The sequence below is a fragment of the Triplophysa rosa genome, linkage group LG13, assembly GCF_024868665.1.
Source record: "Triplophysa rosa linkage group LG13, Trosa_1v2, whole genome shotgun sequence".
In the NCBI taxonomy this organism is placed as follows: domain Eukaryota; kingdom Metazoa; phylum Chordata; class Actinopteri; order Cypriniformes; family Nemacheilidae; genus Triplophysa; species Triplophysa rosa.
Window position 1 is genome coordinate 18,411,873 of NC_079902.1, and position 25,514 is coordinate 18,437,386.

General features: G+C 38.4%; 1 protein-coding gene across 2 annotated transcripts in view; it reads right to left on the minus strand.

Annotated features, from left to right (window-relative positions):
- Positions 1 to 25,514, minus strand: part of ldb2a (LIM domain binding 2a) — a 58,293-nt gene that overhangs the window by 26,336 nt on the left and 6,443 nt on the right. For both annotated transcript variants that reach the window (XM_057350019.1, XM_057350018.1), the window contains exon 2: positions 14,915 to 15,017. In XM_057350019.1, the coding sequence (XP_057206002.1) occupies positions 14,915 to 15,017 (103 nt within the window). The remainder of the gene's footprint in view (positions 1 to 14,914; positions 15,018 to 25,514) is intronic.

The following is a 25,514-nucleotide window of genomic DNA, read 5'->3' on the forward strand; positions in this document are numbered from 1 at the left end:
TAGATTCCAACTTCTTCCCTCTCCAGCCGTAATCCCTGAAGACATCCGCGCCAAAACGAAACACAGGCGAACAGCTCCACTCACCCAAAACCGCCCTCACAACACGCTTGGCCTCACACCACTGCGTCTGTGTGTGTGTGCCGTGCTTCTCCCATGAGTCCTGATCCACCCCCCTCCCTTCCCCTCCATCCATAATTCAAGAGAAGCTGGCTTGGCCCACTCTCCCTTTAAGCTATACCACATGCCCATGGGGGACATTCTTCCTCAAGGGCTTCCGGATGGATGCCACCACAACCATAACCAGTATGACTTCCCATCATGTACCTGATTTGATTCATTGAAATGCCCAGCCTCCATCAACATAAAAACAATACTGAGCTGCAGTTCCACGCTCTTAGTATGTGTATCTAAAGCCATGTAACAATGTTGTTTTTCTAATTTCTGCACTGTTAACAGCAAAAGAAAGTCAAAATGAGAGGTTTTACGGTATAAATAGCCTTTTACAAATCCATTTTTAGATTTGTTTTAGTTCTTAAGAGGTGTGGTGGTAATACTTTTTGCACAGTAAAATAATTGTCATTCCTTCCATGTGACTGTAGGCACAACATCGAAGAAAATAAGATATGCCAAAAATGTATATATATGTATATATCATAGTAGAAAGAATTATATATAATATAATGTTTTTTGTTCCTTTGAACACAAAAGAATATATTTTGAAGAATTTAGGAAAACAAACAGTTCTGGGGCACCTTTAACTACCATTTACATTTTTCCTACAATGGTAGTCAATGGTGCTCCAGAAATCTCAGTTGCTAACATTCTTCCAAATATCTTTCTTTGTGTTCAACAGGACAAAGAAATTTATACACGTTTGGAACAACTTGAGGTTGAGTAATTCTTGACAGAATTTTCCTTTTTAGGTGGACTTTCCCTTTAAAGGAGCAATGTGCGATTTTTAGGAGGATCTATTGACGAAATGCAATATAATACTATGTAGCGAGGAAGGTGGGGCGAGAGCCGTGGGGCGGGTAAGGCGGGGCCGGGGGTCGCACAGCTGACACTCGTTGCCACTTACGCCGCCGGCCCCGCCTTACACGCCCCACGGCTCTCGCCCCGCCTTCCTCGCTACATACACAAAACTATTTCTTCAGAGGTGTATAAAGACCTTACGTAATGAACCGTTATGTTTGTATTACCTTAGAACAAGCTATTTCTATCTTCATACAGAGCGGGCCTACATACATTGAATTTGCCATGTTGCGCCGCCATGTTTTGTACAGTAGCCCTAAATGGCTACAAAGCCTCTACAAAGCGCGTTTCCTCTTCCTCTCCCTCTACCCTGCGGTATAGGGCTGGGCGATATGGCAAAAAAGTAAACTCGATAGTTTTTTTCTATATTGATCGATAACGATATTTATTTAGATATATATTTAATAAAAAAACTGTATTTAAAAGAATCTATTTTAAATACAGTTTGTTAACAAAAGTTAACCTTTAACCAGTTAAAATTCAATTAAATTAATGCACTGTTGCAACACAGAGGATATTAGGCCATAAACAACATGTACCAGTTCATTCAGTCTCATTTTGACTCCATTCACTCGTTAAGTAAAGGGAGTGTTCATTCAGTACATTCAACCAATGAAAGGGCTCCGTTACTGCGTACATTCGAACGCTATTGGCTCAGCACCTGCGCACATACATAACGCTGCAATAATGTCTTGCTCGAGTAGTGGGATTCATTCAATGCATTCAGTGAACCTTAAAGACATCTCACATAAACTGTAGTACATTTCTTTAATCATGCAAGCATCTTACATACAAGGTTTAATATTTTAATGTGCACACAAACTCACATCATTACATCTCTAATCTGTACAGGGCAGCGCTGGTTTGTTTCATAAGCACCAGCTCATGTTAGCAGGTATGTTAATGATGGATATAAAAACGTTTGTGCTTGAGTTTCGAAGTAACTCGCTTGCAATTGCGCCTCAAGTTTGTTTTGTTTAACCGGCGATTGCGAAAAAAATGAGACACTTGATAAACCGCGTGATGACAACTCGAGGTTAGTTTCACCTTTGTTTCCGCTTCCAGTAATGTTTTCCTCCTCATGTTGAGTTTTCTTTGCCAAGTGCAGTAGTGTTGTCAAAAATATCGATATTTCGATAAGTGTCGATACTGAAGAATCTGAAACGGTTCCAATACCCATGTCCCACGTATCGATATCAGCTGCGCGTTCCCGCTCTCTTTCTCTTTTCCGACAGTGAGTTAACGCACACTGCACGTGAACGCATAACAACAGAGCCCCGCCTCCTCTCACAGACTTGACTCGTTTGCGGCAGTTAAATCGTGTTTATGTTAGAAAAGATGGCCAGTCTCAGTAACACATCTGGCGTGGTGCACGCTCGTTACGCTTCCCGTATTTACCATCGCGATCCATGTATGTGCGCTGATCAATAATTTCATCCACTCGTTTCATTCGCCCTGGTTATATGTTGTTTATGTTAGTACAGAGTCTCGCAACAGTTCTCATGTTTAATGCACGTGTTTCTGTCTTTATGTGCGCTCATCAATGATTTCATCCACTCATCTCGTTCGCTCTGGTTAATTTGATGTTTGAAATAATGCTGGTGCGAGTAAAGTCTCCGCAACAGTTCTCGCGTGTGATACACGTTTGCACTCCAGTGTTTACCACAGCGCTCTATGTATGTGTGCTCATCAGTGATTTCATCCACTCGTCTCATTCGCTCCGGTTAAAAGTTGTTAATGTTAGAAAGATGTCCAGTGCGGAGTCTCTGCAACAGTTTTTGCGTTTAAGTTTGCGTTTCTGTCTACTGTATATGTGCGCTGATCAATGATTACAGTATGGGCCTATGTGAATAAAAGCCAATTTAGCCAAATAAAAATGTAGGCTATTAACTAACATTAACGAACAATGAATGAGCAATACATTTGTTCAAGTATTTATTAATCTCTTTTAAATGTTAGTTTAAAAATACAACTATTTATGTAAGCTCCCCTGTTGAAAAATCCAGTATATGCTGGGTAAGGTATGTTTTTATCGATGCTGGTTTGATCTTAAACCAGCTAAGAACCATCTTAAATCAGCATATGACCATCTTAAACCAGCACATGAACAGTTTAAACCAGCACAAACCAGCAAACCAGCATCAAAACATACCAAACCAGCATAGGCTGGTTTTTTCAACAGGGTCTGGTCCATTAATACTGACAAATACAACTTGGATTTTAAATAGTAAATGTATTCGTAAAATTAACATTAGATTAACAATTAATAAATAATGTAAAAATATATACCTCATTGTCTAGTCTTGTTCAATTTAACTTCAAATAAAAATTAAAAAGGCCTATATTGCTATTGCATATTAGGGCCTTATTGCTATGGCAGTTTATTCCCCGTGGTATCGAAAATGGTATCGAATATCGATATTTTTTTAGGTATTGAATCGAAGTTAGAAATTCCAGTATCGTGACAACACTAAAGTGCAGTATGAAATGGACTTTGTACTTTGACGCGCATGATAAAAGCTGCACGCTGACTGACTGTTGTTGTGTTTATTTCTGCGTTCTGTTAGACTGTAAAATTAATCCATATCGAGTCAAAATGACAATAGCTTATCATCGTTTTTGAAATACATTCTATCGCGATTCGATATGATATCGTTTATCGGCACAGCCCTACTGCGGTATGTAGTACGGTTGTCCCTGACTTTACAAAGGGGGATAAACATCTACTAACTTACTCCTAACTGCTATCTTGCTGTCAGATAAAACGCCTTTAACAGCGTTGCTATTTACTGTTAGCTAGCTCTGCCCTCAAACGTGCTGTGCAATGCAAGCATGAAATGCTTAGCTTTATCATAGCTTAGACCAGTGGTTCTCAAACTTTTTCGTTGTAAGGCCCCCTTTGTGTTAAGTGCATCGCTTTGCGGCCCCCCATATAAAGACATATAATCTTAAACTTAGAATTTTAAATAAACCAAAAACATTCAGTTATACAATGCTGGAACCTCAATTCTTTTGGTTGGTGGTGTCATTTTTCTGATGTTTGATTGCATAAAATCTATGATGAATTTCTATATTGCATAAAATGCCACAAAATCTGTGGCCCCCCTGGATCCATCTTGGGGCCCCCAGTTTGAGAACCACTGACTTAGACCACGCAAATAATAATGCAAATGAATAAAATAAGTGAAGACGACACGAGTATAAACAAGCAGCACACTGGTTCCAGATAAACAATGACGCTAATATTACAACAACAACATATCTTGGTTCTAACAAACAGAAAAACCAATGTTACTCACATACTGATCCGAATCAAAGCAACCTCCTCGGGGGTGATTTTGAGATGATCTTTCTCTCCAACGTCTCTCTGCTGGAAAGTATCTCCATAGATATCGGAGTATCTCTGCTAAGAGCCTTAGCAACGTTACCACGGGTCCTAACGCGTCTCTGCTGGAAAGTCTTTATAATATTAACACGTTAGCTCGTGCCTGACTTTTTTGCTTCTTTTTATACTTAAAATCCACAGACCCTTTATTTTATCGTCTCAGTCGACGACATCTTTTTGTACTATGGTGGCCACTGTAGTGTCTCAGCCGACGACATCTTTTTGTACTATGGTGGCGTAGTGACCCAGCCGAAGACATCTTTTTGTACTATGGTGGCCACCGTAGTGTCTCAGCCGACGACATCTTTTTGTACTATGGTGGCCACCGTAGTGTCTCAGCCGACGACATCTTTTTGTACTGTGATGGCCACCGTCGTGTTTCGAAAGGGAGGGGTGAGCGTACGTGAGCGGAGGACTGAGAGATTAGTTGCAATTCTCAAACTCACCGCTAGTGGCCGCAATAAATCCCACTCTAGACCTTTAAGATGCAAACATCAATCTGGTCCCATCATCCCAACAAGTCAAGGAAATAAGCAAGGAAAGGGTTAAAGAAGCACCTACCCTTTACACACACATGCACACACAGCACTGTGCCAGTACAAAATAATAAATGTTGCATTAAGTTCCTCAGATCAGCATATTTTTCTTGTTTTTTAAACACCTGTACAGTTTTCCAAATACCTAAAGAACAAAAAGTTCCTTAACAGATCTTAGCAGATCTTAAAAAGGTTCTCTAGTGGCGTGAGCTTGTAAAACCTCCGCTCACAACTTTTCTTTCTAAGAGCCTGGGCACAATGGGATCTTCTAAAGCAATCTTTCCATCAAGTACTTTCTGTATCAGAACCATCTCCAAAGTTTCTGGCACACGGCAGGACTCTTGAAGTCTGTATCATTGTCACTGTCAGGACTCAGTGCAGCGTTTAAGCCTCTCTTAGCCCTCTGCTGGGCTCGAGATGATGCTCGTAGATACGGCCTTGTTTTTGCTGCTGATAAAGGGACATGGGAAGTCGTGTTCCACGAGGTAATTCCTCCCTTTGTGCCGCGATCAATCCGACGCCCCCTCCTTTTCCTCCTGAGTGAATTACAGTGTGGGATGGGAGGTTCCCTGCCGGGGTTGTTTAAATATCTCTTTACTGCTGTGCGCACCTGACGCCAGGCCTACAGGAACAGAGGCTCATCTCAGGTAGAGTGGATGGATGAGGATGAAATTTAAAGCGAGATCAGGGGAGGAAGAAGAGAGGAAGGAAAAAATAAGAAACGAAAGAGGAGGTGTAGGAATTGGAATCTAAATTTGTGAAATTATTTTTGTGAATGCGCTGAATAATTGATCCAATTTATTTTATACCATATAACACATGGTTTCCCCTACCAAAGCTTAAGTAAATCAAAAGTCATCTTGAAGTAGCCAAGCTGGGTCCCGATTCCGAACATAACATCATCACGGCGGGGAAACAGAGCTACATAAACATTTAATACCCTGATGACACATGCATATACATCCTCTGTCCATTAGTCTTACATTAGTCCATTATAAAAGAGCCCATCTGAATGCATGCATTATCAATATAGCTAGCTATGTGTCTTTGTGAGTGTTTGTGTACGTCTGCAAACTATGTGCAAAAGCCTGTGCTCAATGCACTCACCTGTGTGTTTGTCTACTCTCTATACCGTCTCCCAGTGTGTAAGGGGAAAGCGCCTCTCGTTCATTATGTATGGAGCATGTTGACTTTCTGGAAGATTCTGGCCTCAAAAGTGCACCAGGCTCCTCATAACTTCTCATTTTTTCATGACTTTGTATTTACCAAATCTACCGTGCAGCGTAACAGAGTTTCTGCCCCCGTTTCTGAAGAAAACACACACGCACAACCTACACTAACAGTGAATTACTCATTTTAGAGAGATTTAATGGACACTACACCGGTTACCCGATGACATGATGGAACAATTCACAGGGACACAGACTTTTTTGTTTTTGGTAAGATACCAGCGTTTAGCACCAGGCATTCTGTTTATACCAGTGGCGATCGGTGCCTCCTCTTCAGGGGAAGCAGGAATTCAAAATACGTGTTCAGCGCTTCACGTGAACCTATGTGCATCACGCATCATACGTGCCTGCTGCAGACGCGTCGAAAGGGTTTATGATAAAAGAGACGCTCGCGTTCAGAAGACACTGCATTAACACTTAACTCTGATTACACATGAGACTAAGCGAGTATCTAGCAAACGCAAGCGTCTCTTTTATTAAAAACCCTTTCGACGCGTCTGCAGCAGGCACGTATTTTGACATGACGCGCCACACACATGACGGGATTAAATACATGTTTTGCCGAGCTTCGCATTACTGCTTCCCCAGAAGAGGAGTCACGGATCGCCACTGGTTTATACATTTTATTTATAGATTTGCTTTTACCAAAGCAACTTACAACTTAATACTTTTGATCAATTGGTGTCCCTGCACTCATTCTCATTAATATTTGCAGAGAAATTTGTACAAAAAGAAACTGCAAAAACTGCATCGCACAATCATCCAGGTCAGGAACCAAATTTCACGAAATGTTGACACCATACAAAAGCATCATTTTGGTATTGCAGTATATTGTGCAACCAAACACACACACACGCAAACACACGCACACATGCAAATACACACGCAAACATGCACACCCCAAAAGTCTGATGTTGACCTGGAGGTGAATTCAGACAGACGGCAGACGGATATTATTTTGTTATTGAATAAGGAGTTGGAGAGATTCGGAGCAGGAAGAGAAGAGAAAGACCCGTCCCATCACACAGCTGTTCTCTTTTCCTGTTGCCCACACGCACACACATTTTCATCCAGTGCACAAATGCATTTAACACTGTTCAATAATCTGCAAACAATATCAATCAGTTATCGCAGACACGCCATTCTAAAACGCACAAACAAACACAGAGACCACATTAAGTTTGTTTTGAAACTTGGGCTGTCAGTCATCAGAGACCTGTATCTTCACAAATGCTGGACTGCAGCTGAGCCTGCTCTACCCCCACACTGTCAATCAAAACTCTCTCTCTCTCTCTCTCTGCTGTTTTCTTACCAAGCCTTATTAAACAATAGAATGTCCCCGCAAAATTTAAGGTCTGTAAATCGATTCAAATTGAATCAAATTCTGAATTAAATGAATGCATTATATGAATTACATTTATTTATTTACTATTATTTACAAAATGTGCCAAGCAAATCCTCCAAATAAAGATAACGTCAGAAATTTCATTATACGGATATGGGTAAAGCACTCTACAAAAAAGTTATTTTAGAAATTGCTAAATCATTTAATTTTACTTCTATATCACTAAATGTTGTTCAATCACTACGATTGTGCTTTTAAGATGCACTGATGCAGTAAACTACAAGTTGATCTAAAAAATGAACCTAGACCCCTGCACTGTGTGAACGGCTGCTTTCTCTCTGTACGTGCTGTTTGGCAAAGCACGTACGTGTTTGCAGCTTCTGCTGCGATGATTTGCAAATGCAAAAAACATGCTTTGCATTTAGGGGGTATTTGACGCTCTGACTGATTCAACAGTTAGAAAATCCCTTACAGAATTTACATACAGGTCAGAGGACATGATTAGCTGCTTTAATTCTTAAATAATCATTTAACTAAAATTATGTTTAAAATTGACACCCCATGCTAATTTATCAAAGCATAATTAACATTCATGACTGATAAATCTCAATTCACTGGCATCAGATACTCAAATACTCAAATCAACCCTTGATTCATTTCAAATCTAAATCACGAGCATGATATACAGTATTCATTGAATCATGCTCTTTCATTGACACAGATGTGTGATTCTGAAGCAACAACCACCAAGGGCATTGATGATTTCACCTAACAAGCACCTGCAGCATCTCTAACCCAAATTTGCTAATAAATGTGCGTCTGATTGTTGTGTTATTGTCTGATGAAGTGCTCCGCCTCGGCGCTGAAAGTTTTCGAGGGCGTCACAGTTGCAGGAGCGTTGCATCACGCTTTGAAACTTGCCTCGCCTCAACCCAAAACAAGAACAGGGTTTCGGTTATTAATTACTCCCTTGCTTAAAAAGAGAGAAAGTGTGAAGAAAATACTAAACTGTAGTAGCACTTCACAGCATTAAGGCAACAACGCTATAAAAGAGAAAAACAGGTTATTTGATAAAAACACAAAGAATTTTTTACTGGATTATTTAATAAAGATGGCTTTGCCTATAATGTTGTTGGCTGTGCGTTCAGGCTTGGTTTATGCAGATCAATGAGCTAAAAAAAGTCTATTTCAGGTACGTATATGAACAAACTGTTTTACAAATAAATCTACATATTACACTGTAGTTTTTCTAAACCTAGTGTGCTTCCTTGCTGTATCTGCCTATGAGGCAACATCCAAACTGGAAAGAACCCTGTTAAGTGACTGATTTGGAACATTCTACATAGACGGCAGTTCCGCAGAAACAGCGTGTCTCGAAAGAAGCTCACAGGAGACTCGACCCTCAATTGATTCCAATGGAATCTGACGTTAACATGTTGCAAAGCTAATGATGCAATATACTAATAAGAATTAAAATACATAACACTCAAATTGCAAGTTCTGCTTAGATTTAACTGGATGATTTGCTTCCCTGAGCTCAAAGCAATGCATTCTGGGATTGTCCTATACATGCATAATACATACAATTTTGTCTCAAAATTTGGGCATAGAAGATGACATCTTATACAATAATCATAATGTTGCCTATTTTCTGAAACACCTTTTGCCTCAGGAACATTACTATGATGCCTTAAAGTGCTGTCTAGATAGTCGTCTTAGTATAGAGTTATAGTGTGTCACATATCTGCACTAATTTCATGTTCTCCTGTAATACAAAAATAAATGCTTTGGCCAGCCAGACCCTAACTAGCATTAGTTTTGAGTCGGACGTTTAAAACACAAATGCACAACACACATTCTATGTCTCTGACAATCTCACTAAAGATATAGAGACAAAGAGAGAACACAAAAACACAATCATTATTCACTCTTTAAAAGTGCACGTGAGAAGAAATGAGAATGAACGTGACAGACCATAAGCTTCAGACCAGAGAGTGAGAGAAAGACACGAGAGCAAGTTAAATGAGAAAAAAATGGGTGTGAAAGACAGAAGAGAAAGTGAAGCCATTTAAACTAATGCATTTCAATAATCCATCCATTATCTATCCATCCACAATAAAGCTGCAGTGAAATAATGCCAACAGTTTATATCACATATGTTTGAGTCCTTCAGAGTCTTGTTTTCTTTCTCGTTAAGGAGACGTTTCTTAGAGCAATAAAGAAATCTGTGAGTAGAGTTTGAGTGTATATTCACCATCTCTGAAAGAGGACATGCACACAAACTATGACAAAATTAAAACAGAGAAAAAATCAGATTAAATAAATTAAAGGGACAGTTTTCTCACAAATACAATTACTCTCATGTCATTCCTAACCCATTTGATGTAACTTTTGACAAACTGTGGAATACACAAGACGAAATAGGTATAATAACAGCTATAACATAAAAATTGATTTACAATAACCTGCTCACTGTACATTAACCGGCTTATTTCATGGCTACTATACCAAATGAACATATAAATGGGCATTCAAATATGATTTGATCTGAAATAATTTAATCAGACAACGTTTAGATTAGCGCAAACTAGGGCTGGGCGTTACGACGGAACATTCCGTTACCGCGAAATAAAATGTCAACCGTAACAGATTTTTCTATTCCGTGCATTCCGCGGAATGTAAATAAGTAGGCGTGGTTAACTCGGCACTCTGCGAGTTATTCTGAAAAAACATGTGAATTAATCCACCCATAACTAATTAACGTAACAAATATTCTTGTGACTTTCTTTCAGTCTGTAGTTTTGTGATCCGCTCCAGTCCGGCGCTTTCTCTCTCACCAGCAGTGCTTGTGCAGGGACCTGCGCGTGCATATAAAAAAGATTGTTCTCACCACGTATTTCAGAAGTCAGATTGTTTTGTAAAGCTGCTAGTTTTAATAAAGTTTAACTTTAGGGGAGCCAAGGTGAAATTACGTTGAAACGCGCGATGATGCTTGCCGCATGAGCGCTTTGATGTGACACACCGCTTACCCCCGTTTTGGGAGACGCGTGTGGAGTCACCAGAGACTCGCAGTGCAAAGTGAGAATAAACAAACCTAAAGACAAAGAGTCGCAACACACTAAAAATGCACATCTAATAGAGAGTAAAGAGAGATGAAGACCTACAGTACAGACCCGAAGAACACCAGTTTATAATACCTGTCATATACTGTACTCTCATTGTTTGTGCATATATACGTACTTCATTTTTATACATGTTGTCTATCTTTCTACTGAATACATATGATATAGCCAGAAGATGAATATAAATAAATAATAAATCTGATTATCAGAACTTAATCTGATATCTTTAGTACATTTTCATAACTTGCCTACATTTGAACTATGGTGAGCAAATGACCACTAATAAATAAATAAATAAATAAACTAAATCAATCTAAGAAAAATGAGGTATAAGATATAGAATTATAACAGGAGAATGTTACCGTGAAATATATTTTTACTGTGAAATAAAATGACTCATTCCATGAAATAGATTTTCGGCCATTCCGCCCACCCCTAGCGCAAACATGTTTTTTAAGTTTCCTGGCATCAGTCATTTATACAGTTTAGCCGATCATTATCCACAAATATTTGACATCAAAACGTCACAACGGTATTTAGTGAAATAAAATCTGATAAAAATTTAATATTGGATGTGTAGGATATGTGTTTATTTCTACTACAAACAGGTTATACATTAAAACAAGACATAAAGCCTGACATGTTTACAAAAAAGTGGCCTAATAAACTGATGAAAATCAGAGGAACCGAATGAAACTTGAACAGTGATTACACGTCATATACTGACAACCAAGAACAAAACAAGAGCCTTGATGCTATACAGTTACAGTATATGCTGAAATACCTAATGATCCTCTGTGCAGTAAGAATCAAGCAATTTATAGAGGTCCTAAGCAAATGTGCAGTTTTTGAGTGTGTGTGTGTGTGTGAGTGACAGTGATGAAGTGAGGGTGTATGTTTGCGACTGAAACTAAGAGAAGTCATTTCTGAAGACTAAAGATGAGCTGTCACTGGAGATGGACCGAGCTTCCCCCGCAATCGATATACGGGATTGGTTCCCTTTGGGCACCCGGAGCTTGTGCAACTTTTGGTCTTTCCACTTTTAAAAGCTGCCTGTGAGGACTACAAAATACTGCGAATATATTTACCATACATACAAGACCTTTGAAAGTAAACTGTCTGTCACTCATCGCGAGAGAGAAATTCTTTTAAACTTAAACATCTTACTACTTCACGCTTGAGGAAACATCATCGATCAATTAAAGCTACACAAAGTGATTGAGGAAAAATTCCTTCATGTCTTAAAAAGGCGCTTAAAGCTGACGTTATTGTTATGCAGCCCATAGTCCTATGGAATATTCATTTTTGCACAATAAAAGTATATATTTCTGAATCTATCAGCACCACAAAGGTTTCAGGAAGGGTGGGGGGGGGCTTCGGTGAACGGATTGAGTTTGAGTCGCTCCTTCTTTGCAACAGGCGAAGTGTTCTGCATGACTAACCAAAAGCCGAGAACTCAATAAGGACAGACAACACAGCTCAAATCATCAGAGAGGCAGAGCGAGAGAGAGAGAGAACAGGGAGAGAGAGAGAGAGAGAGAGAGAGAGAGAGAGAGAGAGAGAGAGAGAGAGAGAGAGAGAGAGAGAGAGAGAGATAGGGAAAGTGTGTGATGCTTACAGAAGAGAAAGACGGTAAAAAATGACTAACGGCTAAAGCAAACACAACCAAACTTAAAGCTGCAAGCAGCATTTAGCGGGTTCGAGCAGTTTAAGGCCTCTTATGCATCTTTGCCGTCATCGACTAAGGCTCAGGAATCGCACCTTAACACACCCACGATGGACGATACTCACCCAGACCCAGAAAAATGACAGAGATGGTCAGTATTGCTTCATACAGACTGTGCATGCTTACACACACAAGCACATATAGTACACACATATCATTTTCCTTTCTGTTTGCTAACATGTGTTAAAAGAGCCCACTTCCATTTCCCGTCAATGTTCTGATGTAGAGATGTAGGTCTTGATCAAAGGTTGCTATGCTTACTGTGTTAGGTTGCTAGGGAGTGGTTTGGGTCCTACCAACGATGACACTCAAGGGTATGAGTGAAACGAACTAACCCTATGTCTCTACGATGTTCTAATGCAGAGATATGGGTCCTGCTAAACGGTTGCTAATGTGCTCTGTTTGGTTAGTAAGAAGTGGCTTGGCTGCTGCCAATTGATGGTACTACAAGCCACGACTGAAACGAAAAAACCTTCACATGTCTGCAATCTTCTGATGCAGAGATACAGGTAGTGGTAAACGGTTGCTAAGGTACTCTGTTTGGTTGCTAGGGAGTGGCTTTGCAAGTTCCAACTGATAATACCCAAGCCAAAAGTGAAACGAACCAGCCCCATGTCTCTACGATGTTCTGATGCAGAGATCTAGGTCTTCCTAAATGGTTGCTAATGTACTCTGTTTGGTTGCTAGGCAGTGGATTTGCAGATGCCAATTGATGATACATCAACCCATGAGTGAAACGAACCAAACACCATGTCACTATGATGTTCTGATGCATAAATATAGATGTTGCTAAACGGTTGCTAAGGTATGCTGTTTGGTTGCTAGGGAGTGGCCTGGCAGTTGTAAATTGATGATAGATCAAAGGCGTCGTGCCAGTATGAATGATAAACCAACTCTCATGCCTCTATGACATTTGGATTTAAAGATATCCCTTTTTGGGTTTGGCTTGCTAGTGTGATCAGCAATGGTTGCTAGGGTGTGGCTTCAGAGCTTCATGAAGATTTCGGGAGACCGATTGGTTGCCTGAGTAAAAATAATTATATACTAATAATTATTTACATTCACACTCCACAGAAGTCATCAGCATTGGTTTGGTTCCGATAGGTCGAAAAACCTAGGACTAGTTCGCGAAAGTAGGTTTTTGACATCATCAGCGATAACTCACGAACCATTCGATCGACAGAAGTGGTTCCAAAGGCTAAGTTGTTCAAAATGAGGAGAGCTATCATATGATATAAATAGTTTGGGTATATGTCAAATGTCACGTGATACACAATTGTTTATGCACTCCAAAAGCGTTATTTCGCCCCCCGGTGGCTAAAGTTTCGTTTAGCTAGGCCTCTGTTAACTCGGTCTAATGAGTGCTAAAACTTCATTGGCCGATGACGTCCATGTTTTTTGAGATATGCCAATGTCCTTTTAGATAGTCATGGTACATGACACAGACACACCATACCAAATAATAAGTCGATCGTTTGCGTAGTTACAGCTATTTTCGAGTTTATTCCTATTATAGCGCCACCTAGAGGCCAAACACCGCAGTTTTTTTTACCCCCGGACTGAGGATCTACACATATGGTCCAAGCCTTATGAAGATAGCTCAAACGCTTCACGAGTTATGGCCATTTTAGTTAAATATGCTACTTCCGGTTCGGACGTTTTGGCACCCCCTAACCTCCGTGAATGGAAATTACAACGTTTTTTTCAATAAATATTTACATTCACACTCCACTGAATTCATCGGCGTTGGTTTGGTTCCGACTAGTTCGCAAAAGTAGGTTTCACATAAAATACAAATTAGCGAAAATAATTTGCATACCGGAAATGAAATCGGAGATATACGTTTTTTATGTTTTGAGCCAAGGATTCCAATGATGCCAGACACTTGGGTGTGCGACAAACTGTTTAGGAGTCACGAGCAAAAACGCAATTTTCATAGCTGTAGCGCCCCCTATGGACCGATTTGGCTGGTTCCTTGTATCTGAGTAGCCTGCTGGAGTACAACCATCTGACCAAGTCTCAAGTCTCTGGGTCTTATGGTTTGGGCTGCCCGATCAGTTTACGGTGGAAGAATAATAATAAAAATCTGAGCAATTACAAAAGGTTTCTAGCGCTTCGCGCTCAAACCCTAATTACATTAGCGAGCTCACTGCTAACAATTACTCTCCAACATTGCTCAGGTAAATCTGGCAACCCTGCAGACAAAATAATTCACACTAACCTGGCAAGCCAGTTTACTAATTGTAAATCCTCCCCAAACAAATACTTAAGAAACTGTCTGGTACTCCACAGTCCAACCACGTTTTGTTTTTATATATGTAGAGTTCAAATGCAAAACCCTCTAAAACCATCAGCCGACTTTTCGTTTAAATTAGCATTTTTCATCAGGCTCCTACATTTACTTTCAGCAAATAATACCAGATATTTCAGACCGAGCAGAGGGTGGTATTTAGCGGGTTTTGTAGCAAAATTATTAACGTATGCTATTGGTGGAACGCATTCACTGAAGTTTGCTGAAGTTGTACAAGATAAATCTTACTGTATCTTTTCGGTCCATCCTCCAGACAGAAGGAGAGGGTCAATGTGGCGTCCTCCTCGAAAAACTCTGTAGCAAACGCATCCCACCACAGACTGTCGCTCTCCTGGGAAGAGAGAGAGTCACGATTAATTAATGAGAGTTAATTAAACTGCGTGATAGACTTCATCATATTCACAAGTTTATTTAAAATGAGCACAAAATGACAACGAATACTGAATGTTTTAACAGTGTACCAACCAAGATAATAGATGTTTCCTTATATATCCATTAACAAAACAGAGTTGGTTTATACCCTATAAATTGTTATATTCATGAATCATAAATTCATAAACTTATTTTCAACCCAGTGTTAGGTCAAAAAGGGACAAACCCAACCATTGAGTTCAAATTTACCCAGAAAAGGTATATTTTTGACCCAACAATAGTTCATTAAAAACATCCCAGGTTTGACTAATTTACAGCCCAAAGGTTGGGTTTGTCCCTTTTTGACCCAGCACACCCAGCATTTTTTAGAATGTAGATTTTCTTAAACAATTGAAAGTTTAAACTGCACAAAATGAACAATTAACAAAGTACATTAATGTCTGGAGTAACATAATGTACAGTAGGGGCTACATTATGTTAAACATGTTAAACATTTGACATATTTATTCATTATTTGCTGGACTAAAACAACTTTACATTGACACATTCATTTACAAATGTAAAAATTAGTGGTGAAACAGATCGTGGTTGATCCGTGATCCACACGGATCATGTTCGGTTCAGAACGCGTGTGACCTGCGGATTACCTGTAAGTTTATTCGTCATAGAGTAAAAGTTTTAACGTGGACACACTCTCGCTTTCTCTCCAGTATCTCGAAGAGTACAATCAGTGGCGTAGGCAGAATTTCATTTTTGGATGGGCCTGGGCGAAAGTGAGCGGCACTTTGAATGTATTGGCTGTTTATTTGTAATCTTTTTTATTTTTTTAATAAACCATGGCACAACAACAACACACTACCACGTCTCAGTCACAAACACGTTTTTAACAAGTATTGCACTAATATTAATCTCATTTTCATTGATTTACCTAAACACCTTAATTACAATTTTCGGTAAAACGAAAATGCCACTTATTTAATTAATTATGCACGTTTTTTTAATAATCAACACCAAAATAAAATACAGTATTTACCAAAAATTTTAATGGCACATATGGATCGCTGCAATTTGCTAAACAAATGGAATATTAAAACGTACACGCTTGCTAGCCATTTCAAGTCAGACTCATCAGGTACGTTTTTTTGTTGAACCATACCATTATAGTGTTATATACATACCTAACTTCACACCTTTATGTTGCGTAAATGTAAAGTTTCCCAGCGTTTTCTAACCTTACATAAATATAAACAGTCTTGAGAGAGATCCCCTATTTCTTTTATCATTCTAAGCAGGTGTACTTCATACAAACTTTAGAAATACACATGAAGGAAGCATCGTATTTTAAATAAGTTTCACTCTACCATTGGGTTTAGGATTCCTAAACATTTTCATTGCAGGCTCTAATAATAGATAGTATCGGTTCCCAACATACATTGTTTACATCAGGGTCGGAAATTAACAGAAGCTTTGGAAAAAATGACAACAAGGTGAACAAAACTGCCCTCCAAATTCAAGATCATCGTATGAATATATACTGGCCAATCAGAGGCATTTAAATGATTCACCTGTGAAGAAGAGCTGTGCTGAAGTGCGCCACGCTCACAAAGTTGATCATTAACAACCACAGATACGATACAAGAATGAGATTCATTAGAGTAGTTAGACTCTTTACTGTATAACCCAGGGGTTCCCAAAGTGGAAATCGACCATCTGTAGTAATAGTTCATAGTTTATGTATAACAACAAGTAAAGTAATGAGTAAATAATTATAAAATAATATTATGTTAGACAACTCTTTTGAGTTGTCATTATGCGCGTTTGGGTAGAATAGGTGCATGCGCGCATTTGTATACAACGTTTGTATACTTTGACCTCCTCTGAGGATAGTGGGGGTCTCGAGTCACTGGCACTGTTATTTTGGGGGTCGCGGGCTGAAAAGTTTGGGAACCCCTGGTATAACCTGAAGCTATTGAGTATTTTAGTGATTGAATGTTGTGTTTGTTTTCTTTATATTTAAAACAGTAATAAAATAACTCATAGATGCTTCTCAGCTTGTTTTGTACCGTGTAAAACTTTTCATGTATTCTAATATCTGAAAGGAATAAACAAGATAACAACATCAAGGGCAATAATCAGCATCAATGATTTTGTTTTAATCTTGCAGTCCTACGGAATGAGTATATGTTTTATATTTGTTACATCTGATATGCTGCTCTATCCACATCAGTTTAAAGACACCTCTGGTGCTGCTTTGTTTCTGTGTAAATTAAACGAGTTATCAGGATTAAACTGTTTTCAACATTTTCATTTTTTATATTTTATAATTTATTTCATATACATGCATTTAGAATTACATTACTCTCATTACGTTGTGCAATTGTTTTGTATACATTTGTCACATTTGTGACAAACTCTGGGAAGTAAATTATCACTTGTACCTCTAATCTGATTATTTATTTATTTATTTATAATTCGATGCCAGGTCAGGGTTACAGGGCCTGTGGACCCCCTGAGGTAGTGTTGGCCACCCCCTGGCCACCCCATATATAAAACTCTAGCTCCGCCACTGAGTAACGCATTTGAGAATACAAGAGAAAGTCAGTCGAGATATCTACACCATGATCGCCACCTCGCAACACCTGTCACATTTATAATCTGATCTCTAGAGATCCATTTGTCAGCTGTTTACTCTGACTGCACGTTTATATCATATTTATTTGTAACACATATTTTTATAAAATAATGCATGCAATACTCTATGACATAGCCTAAAAGATAACTGAAACAAGATTCTCTGTTAAATTATTCTGTTGATATCTTTAGGGTATTTTCACAACTTCATTTTTATACAATTCTCTTAACTGCTCATATTATAATAATAAAACTGATGAGCATTACATTAGCTGATCCGAAAATGATCCGATCCACAAGTAAAAATGTAAAATCTTGAAAACCATATACACAAAAAAGTCTAAAACAAGTAAAGCTCTACATTTCCTTTATGATCTTTATTATTTTGGACTTTTGGACTACAACTCCCAAGTGTCTCATTTAAAAAAAGACCACAATTACCCCTTTAGCCAGAATAGTCAAGGGTTTATGAACTTCAGCCAGTTCGGTTTGGCTATGTCACTTTTCTGGCTTGTGTTAAAAAAGGTTGTAGGTTAACAGGTTGATATAATTATCCATTTAGTTATATGTAACTCTGTGCATATGTCAGTTTGCCAATTACAAACTCTTTCAGACCATAAGAGCATCAGCTTTAAATGAATCTGTCTTTCCACTGATGTGAAATCCTTTCATTTTTCAACAATTTTGCAGATTCAGTTTAAATTACATGAGTTTATAAATGCATGCAAATGCAAAGCACCAATTCACAGTCTACAATAACATAAACATTCCTTAAATAAATGTACATAAGGGGCACATAGAGATTCCAAATCCCCATCTAATCGTAAATTTACTTGTATTCAATTAAGGTCACTCCATTAGACGGCATACAAGCTGTGAACATCCTCAGCATATGTAAAATTATACTGCTTCGCGTCCTGTGATTGACAGGGCTCTGATTCTAACAGACGTCGTTTAGACCAACATTGCCATCTAGCCGATGGTGCACGGTGACAGATCACAAGCCCTCTCAGATGTTTACAATTAGGGCTGTCGACTTCAGCCAGCATCATGTTCCATAGAGGCTGACCCAGGAGACCTTTAGTCCCTCATCCCATATTCTAGAAGTGCTGTTTTCCAGCGTGGAGGAAACAGTGTAGTCTGCTTTGTGTTTTGGGAGCGAGTCAGTGCTTTATTACAACCTGCCATCTTAGTTAATGGATGTAAATGATCAGTTTTGACAACAGTGAACGTTTTTAATTCAGTAAAGCGGATGACTGCAACTGTCCAGCACAGCTGGTTATTAGCAACTGACTATCATCCACAACAATAAAAAAACATGTTTCACTATATTAGTGAGTCCATTTCATGGACTTCTTATTGATTTTTAATCAGACGTAGACCTAAACCAAGCCCTCACAGAAACGTGCACATCTTTAAAGCGGCCCTAACACACGCGGTTTCTGCCAATCTCATATTAATCTTGAGTACCTATAGAGTAGTATTGCATACGTCGTATCTTGAAGAGTATTTAGTTTGATCATATTTATAAAAGATAGATACAGCTGTACGATTATTTCCGAAAGCATACGGCGCGTGCGGGGGGAGGGGTAGGCTAGCACGTGTGCACCCATTGCCAACAAAACACAGACATCAGTTTCACTCACCGCATGCGGTTCATGTCCGGCATCTTTTAGCGCTGGGACGGCTCCATATATCAGTTTCAAACGATCTCCAAATCCAGCGTTATATCCACCGTTTATATAACATTTATCACCCAAATGCAGTGAACAAACAAACACCTGAACTTCGCGAACGTATGCTCTCTCTCTCTCCTGCACACAAGTAAAAGTGACGTCTGCGCATGCTCCTTCTCCTGCTCTCCTTGCTGCCGTGTGGGAGTGCCACGTGCTTTTCCGGGAGAATTGTCCAATAAGGGACTAAGAAAAATTGTTACGAAACTGTTTCATGTGTTCGAAAAAAACTTTCAGAAACCTGTACGATCGCTGGGGGAGTGTATCGAGCGCAGAAATACAACGTAATACGCCCAACTCGTTTTTTTGACAAGTTGACCATGTTAAGCATAAGAAGACAGCATGTTTAACATTGTAAAGAAGTCCGAATGCATGACACACCGTTGCACCACCCCTTTAAATAGACAAAAACACAATGAAAAATGCAATTATCCAAAATATTATGAGCCATTTTAAAGTAAAAATGTCCTCACAAATGTCCTAATACACACACACACACACACACACACACATCTCACTGGAATTCGTAACTATTTTACGAGGTGGCTAATTCGTATACATTTTTACAACCTTATTAGGTTTATGGGTGGGTTGGGGGCGGGGTTTCAGTATTGCTTTTTTCTAATAATTGTACATGTTTTCTGTTTTTTAACATCGTATAAAATCATACGAATTAGCCACCTCAAAAAATAGTTAAGAATTCCTGAGAGATCAGATTGACACTGTCTAACACCTTGAAAATAACCAAAATAAAATTATATAAACTTGAAATGTTTTTAATTCATTTCTATAGCAGCCGAGTGTCATCTTGAAATGGATTGTGGAATAGACACCGGTGTGGATTCAGAAATTGATCTTTCAGAGATGTTCTTCATCTTATATATTCAATATTTTGAAATAAAAATGCTGCTAAATGCCTTAATGTAAATGTAAAAATAGCCGACTTTTAAATAAAATGTTATATTTTAGGTTTAGATCATTACATTATAAGACATATGATATTTGCATTAAATTAGCCATCAGCCATAAAAATCCTTACTTCAGTTTGGCCTTTGGTTGGGAAAATATCTTCTTACATATAATGAAACATTTTTTTTTTAATTAGTGTGAATATCTGACATGGTCCTCCTTATTTGCATACTTATAAACTGGCAAAATCATGTTCTGCTTGAAATCCAATAATGTGAACAGGCATATATTTGGGTACGGTTGTAAACATCATCTTGGACTTTTGCATCTATGACAGGTCCACGCTAATATTGTATCTAGGTGTGTTCAGATATCCTGCTGTTCCACTCAACTTAATTCATCAGATAATCCTGCTTTATTGTTTACACCATTTTTAACTTTTCTCCATCTTGGACTATCCTGGATTGACAAAGCATAGTCTTAAAATAAACCTCACACTCTCTCTCTTTCTCCATTGAATGTTTCTACAAACATAGACGTTTCTCGTTGGGTCAGTATCATCTCCCTTTTGAGCTAGACAATTGCCATTAGGCATGGGCCGGTATGAGATTTTGACGGTATGGTAACCTTAAGCCAAACTATCACGGTTTCTCGGTATTGCGGATGCAGCTTTAAAATGTGTTATTTTAAATGTCTGAGTAAAAACATTGAACACAATAGATTTGATTTTTAAGCAACACAAAATATTTGAAACATGAACAGTATGTCAGGTTAAATTAGTGCTTCCCAAACATTTTGAAAGCATGGCATCCCTTTCTAGTCTTCTTTTAAATGCATTTACAGTAATTAAACTCACTTGCATTCATCCATACATATATACATATACATAAATAAATTAAATGCAGATGAGCAAACAACTAATTAAGCATAAACAAAATATAGCACAGAACCTGATGGATTCCTGCAAAAAAACAGCTTATACCTTTGGAACGGTATAACAGAAACTTTTAGTGGTTTTGAAACCGTGACTTTCCCAAACCGTGGTATACCTTGAAACCGGTATTTGGCCCGTGCCTAATTGCCATATCACACCACAGTGTTCAGCCTCAATAGCCGGGTGGGTTTCCATCCAAAGCTGCAAATTTAGCTTATGCACAAAATTGGAATATCGCATAAAACATTTGTGAATAAGCACCTTTTCCATCAAACTAGTCAACCGTCACTTCCTAATAAACTGTCACTACATATTCGGGTAAGAGAAGCCACTGAATATAATAATTTTCATACTGTATAATAATACTTACACAAGCAGACGATTACGAAACACAATAAAAGCTGTGCTTTTGTGGATGCCTGCTGTTTGGGAAACGCAGTCGTGACAGTTTTAAGAGGCAATTACAGAAGTACTTGACGACTTTGCTCAGGCGTTTAAGAATGACCATAACAATATTTCTGATGCTGTGTAACAAGATCAGTACTCTGGTTAGTCAGGTTATGTTTTCTCATACTGCAGTTACGTGACTTTTTGGAGGAATTTATTTGGCAAATGCGTTTCCATCTCCCATTATTCGCATTAACCCTTTTTCGCGAATTAAGGGTTTTTAATTCGAAATTTGCCATTTCCATCACTCGTTTCTGATGCGAAACTTCAAAATGCGAATAAAACCAGAGTGATGGAAACCCGCTTACTGTCATAGTGATTGAAACCCCACCGCTGTCTGATTTACCTTACAGTTCAATATCTCTTTGCAGCTCCATTGATGGGAACTCTTGCACTGAACTTATCAAACAGTGTTTGTATCAGCAGGTGTTGACTGCTCTCTTCGAGTCGTCATTGATCTACTCCACCCCAACACATCTGATGGGTCAATAGTCAGCGGGGATCCATCTATACAGTTACTTCTGACTCTCAGCACTATTGGCCTTTAACCTTCAGTTAGGTCATGATGCCCATACTGTGTAGTTCAGATTGAGACCTAGAGTTAAGGATAGGTTTGTTAAGTGCACTATGCATATTATAAACTTATCTGACAACCGTAGTTGGCATTCTTGACATTAAGACGTACTGTATCTTCACACATTTCCTTTAACACGATGCGAATGCTCTCTATGCCTGCTGAGAAAAGGGATATTGTCAGATTCAGCAACTGAAACGTAACACGGTTTAAATAGATCTTTAAAAATGATGTAAGCAATTCAGTTCTTAGGAAACATCTGCCATCACTTAAGGGTCTTACAACAGTTTGGTCCTTAGTGGAAAATTTACTGTTGAAGGTTTATCTTGTGGTACATGAGGTGACGGATGGGTGGCTTATTCTTCGCATTAAGCTATACCAAATGAACTGACAGGGAGCAAAACCACAACTTTTTCATATTTTGTGTCAGGTGCTGTTTCATTGTTTCAGAGATAGAAAATGTCTCAACTTGAGTGAAAAAAATTATGTGCTGTTTGTCACAAATAGTCAAAAAAGTTAATATATGGGTAGTTGACAAACAAACAGTAAATGTGTCCTATGGTGTGACAGCAAAAATGTGGAGCCAAAAACTAACAATGAAGATAAATCTCTCTTGCTATTTTATATTATAAATATAAATGTTACTAATATATTATTTTATATATAACAGTTTGTTTTCAAAATTTTTGCCACGTCACACCATCGGACACACGCACAGGACACATATATTTGTCAACTACCCATATACTGTTAATCTGTAAATAAATTAATAATTAAAAAATAAATTAATAAAGACAATATACAGTATATTATGAAAAAATCTATAGTACAGAAATAAAAAGATCTCTAACGTCTCTAGCACATTAAAAATAAATAAATATAATAAATATTAATTCATAAATTAATTAAATACTAATAATAAATATTATTACGCCAATAGCTCTTTGCTCTCTGCTCTTTGTTTGTACAATTCCTCATAATAAATACCTCCCTACTTAGACAAAAAAACCATCAAAAATTGAAAGATTATCTTGTAAACCACAATCAAAAGAGATGCTCTGAAATGTAGAGATCAAGAATATAGGTTAAGATAACACAGACAAAATATCGAGTTAGCGTGTAGCTTAATTACATTACACTGCCATTGTTTTAATTACGTTGATAAGTTAATTGAGAAAGAACATTAATGACCGCTAACAGCATTATCAGTATTTGCAGCGGGCCGAGAAGTTAAAGGATTTCTTTTATCTGGAAGCCAATCTACACTGTCACAATCGATAGGAAATCTGATCGGCCATTTGCACTAATTAACCCTATTTAATGCCTCAGCAGTCTTTGCTGTCTCCGTAAACTCGCGGGCAGGCATGTGATGAGCCGAGACTGGACAATACTGGATATGACTGTCACTTTTTCCAGTTAAACACCATCTCTACGGTCATTCATATCAATGCTATTTGCATTTATAGTTATATATCTACACTATACTGTATATAGGTACATCCCTATCCAATGTTTTTGCTCTTGACAGACAGACGGAATAAACCAAAGCTGCTACATTTCATAGACGCAGATCATGTTTGATAAAGATGACACATAACACAACGGCCGGGAGAGAGTCGACTATAGATCACTAATCTGTAGCTGACATGGAAAATGAGAAGTTCCTGACTTCAGTGTTGATTGTGGCTGTCTGGTGCGCTATAGCTGATAGTGAGCTTTGATGTATGGCACGCCGATCGCTCCTTCAGGACCTCATGTGAACTAACACGGGCGTCTGCACGGGTTGCCTGAAGATAAAGCCGTATTGATTGGAACGTCTAAAGGGATTCATCAAGGTGCCAATGGTGGCTCTCGACCCAGTCAGCGCTCCGCGGGGGCCAAGCAGCTTGGATTTACGGTAGATCCGGGAGCTTAGCGAGACAACAACGTCCTGCATCTTTGGTAAATAACAATGGTGCCTGTTTTCTTAGAACACAGACACATACACACACCAACTTACTGATAAATGGGTTTTGTTGGATCAGTGTGTTAATCCTATTGGTGTTAACTGGGGACGTGATATATGTAATATGAGTATTGCAATATTTTACTTTACAATACTGTATCGATATTCTCATGCCAATAGTGTGTAGTCGTAGTTACTTTTTTACATGAATCTTGGACTAGATTTTAAAAAAGACTATTAAAATCTATTCATACCAAGTCTGTGAGACTGAAATCTAACATTAGGATAAAACACACTAAATTATTTATTTTCAATCAAAATTCCAACCTAGGAATATAACTATGCAAAGCATGATGTTTAAAGGAGTAGTTCACTTTAAAATTTCATGATAATACACTCACCCACATGTCATACAAGCCGTCCGTGTGTTTATTTCTTCCGTCGAAAACAAATTATTTGTTTTTGTTTTCTTGGAAAACGACTAATCGTTTCACTAGACAACACCCTTATTCATCGGCTGGTGTCATGTAGAGCCTTTTGAAGCTGCGATGAAACTGAAATTTGGACCTTAACAAACAGCCCCCATTTAAGTGCATTATATGGAGAAGAACCCTGGAAAGCTTTCATCATAAGTCTCAACTTGTTTTCGAGAAAAGAAAAACACACACGGATGGCTTGTATGACATGTGGGTGAATGTACTATCATATAATTTTTATTATTTAATTTCACTTAGTGTAAGGGTACTTAAAATGCTCTATTTTCACACATTAAGTTGTACTTCATACACTGTCTTTAGTACTTTAGTAAAATTGAGATTATGAGTTTTTCTTAAAGAGTACTAGACAATTTTTTCGTATTTTAGGTACAAAATTAGTGCGTGACAATAGAGCACTTTAAATAAATTGTTGTGTATTTTAGTGCACTTTTTTCACCTGGGTTGCCACGTCCCTGCAAAATCCTGCATTTAGATGACAGTTATGTATCCCAACATTTGAAATCCAACCCATTCAACACCTCTTTAAACTGTATTAAGCAGAAGGCAACCTAACAATTCACACAACACGGAAACTGCTGTAAATTGTCTTTATATATCCACATCTGTGAAGTGACATTTAAAAAGTCCTCCGCTAGGCAGACTCCATTTAGACTCACCTTTCAGGAATCATGAAATGTACACAAGGTCTTTGATGAGCTGAGCGCAGCTCTGTGTGGGCAATAACACGCGCGGGGTTTGTACAGCTGCTGGTGAACTTCTTCCACCTACGTATCTGTGACAGCAGCC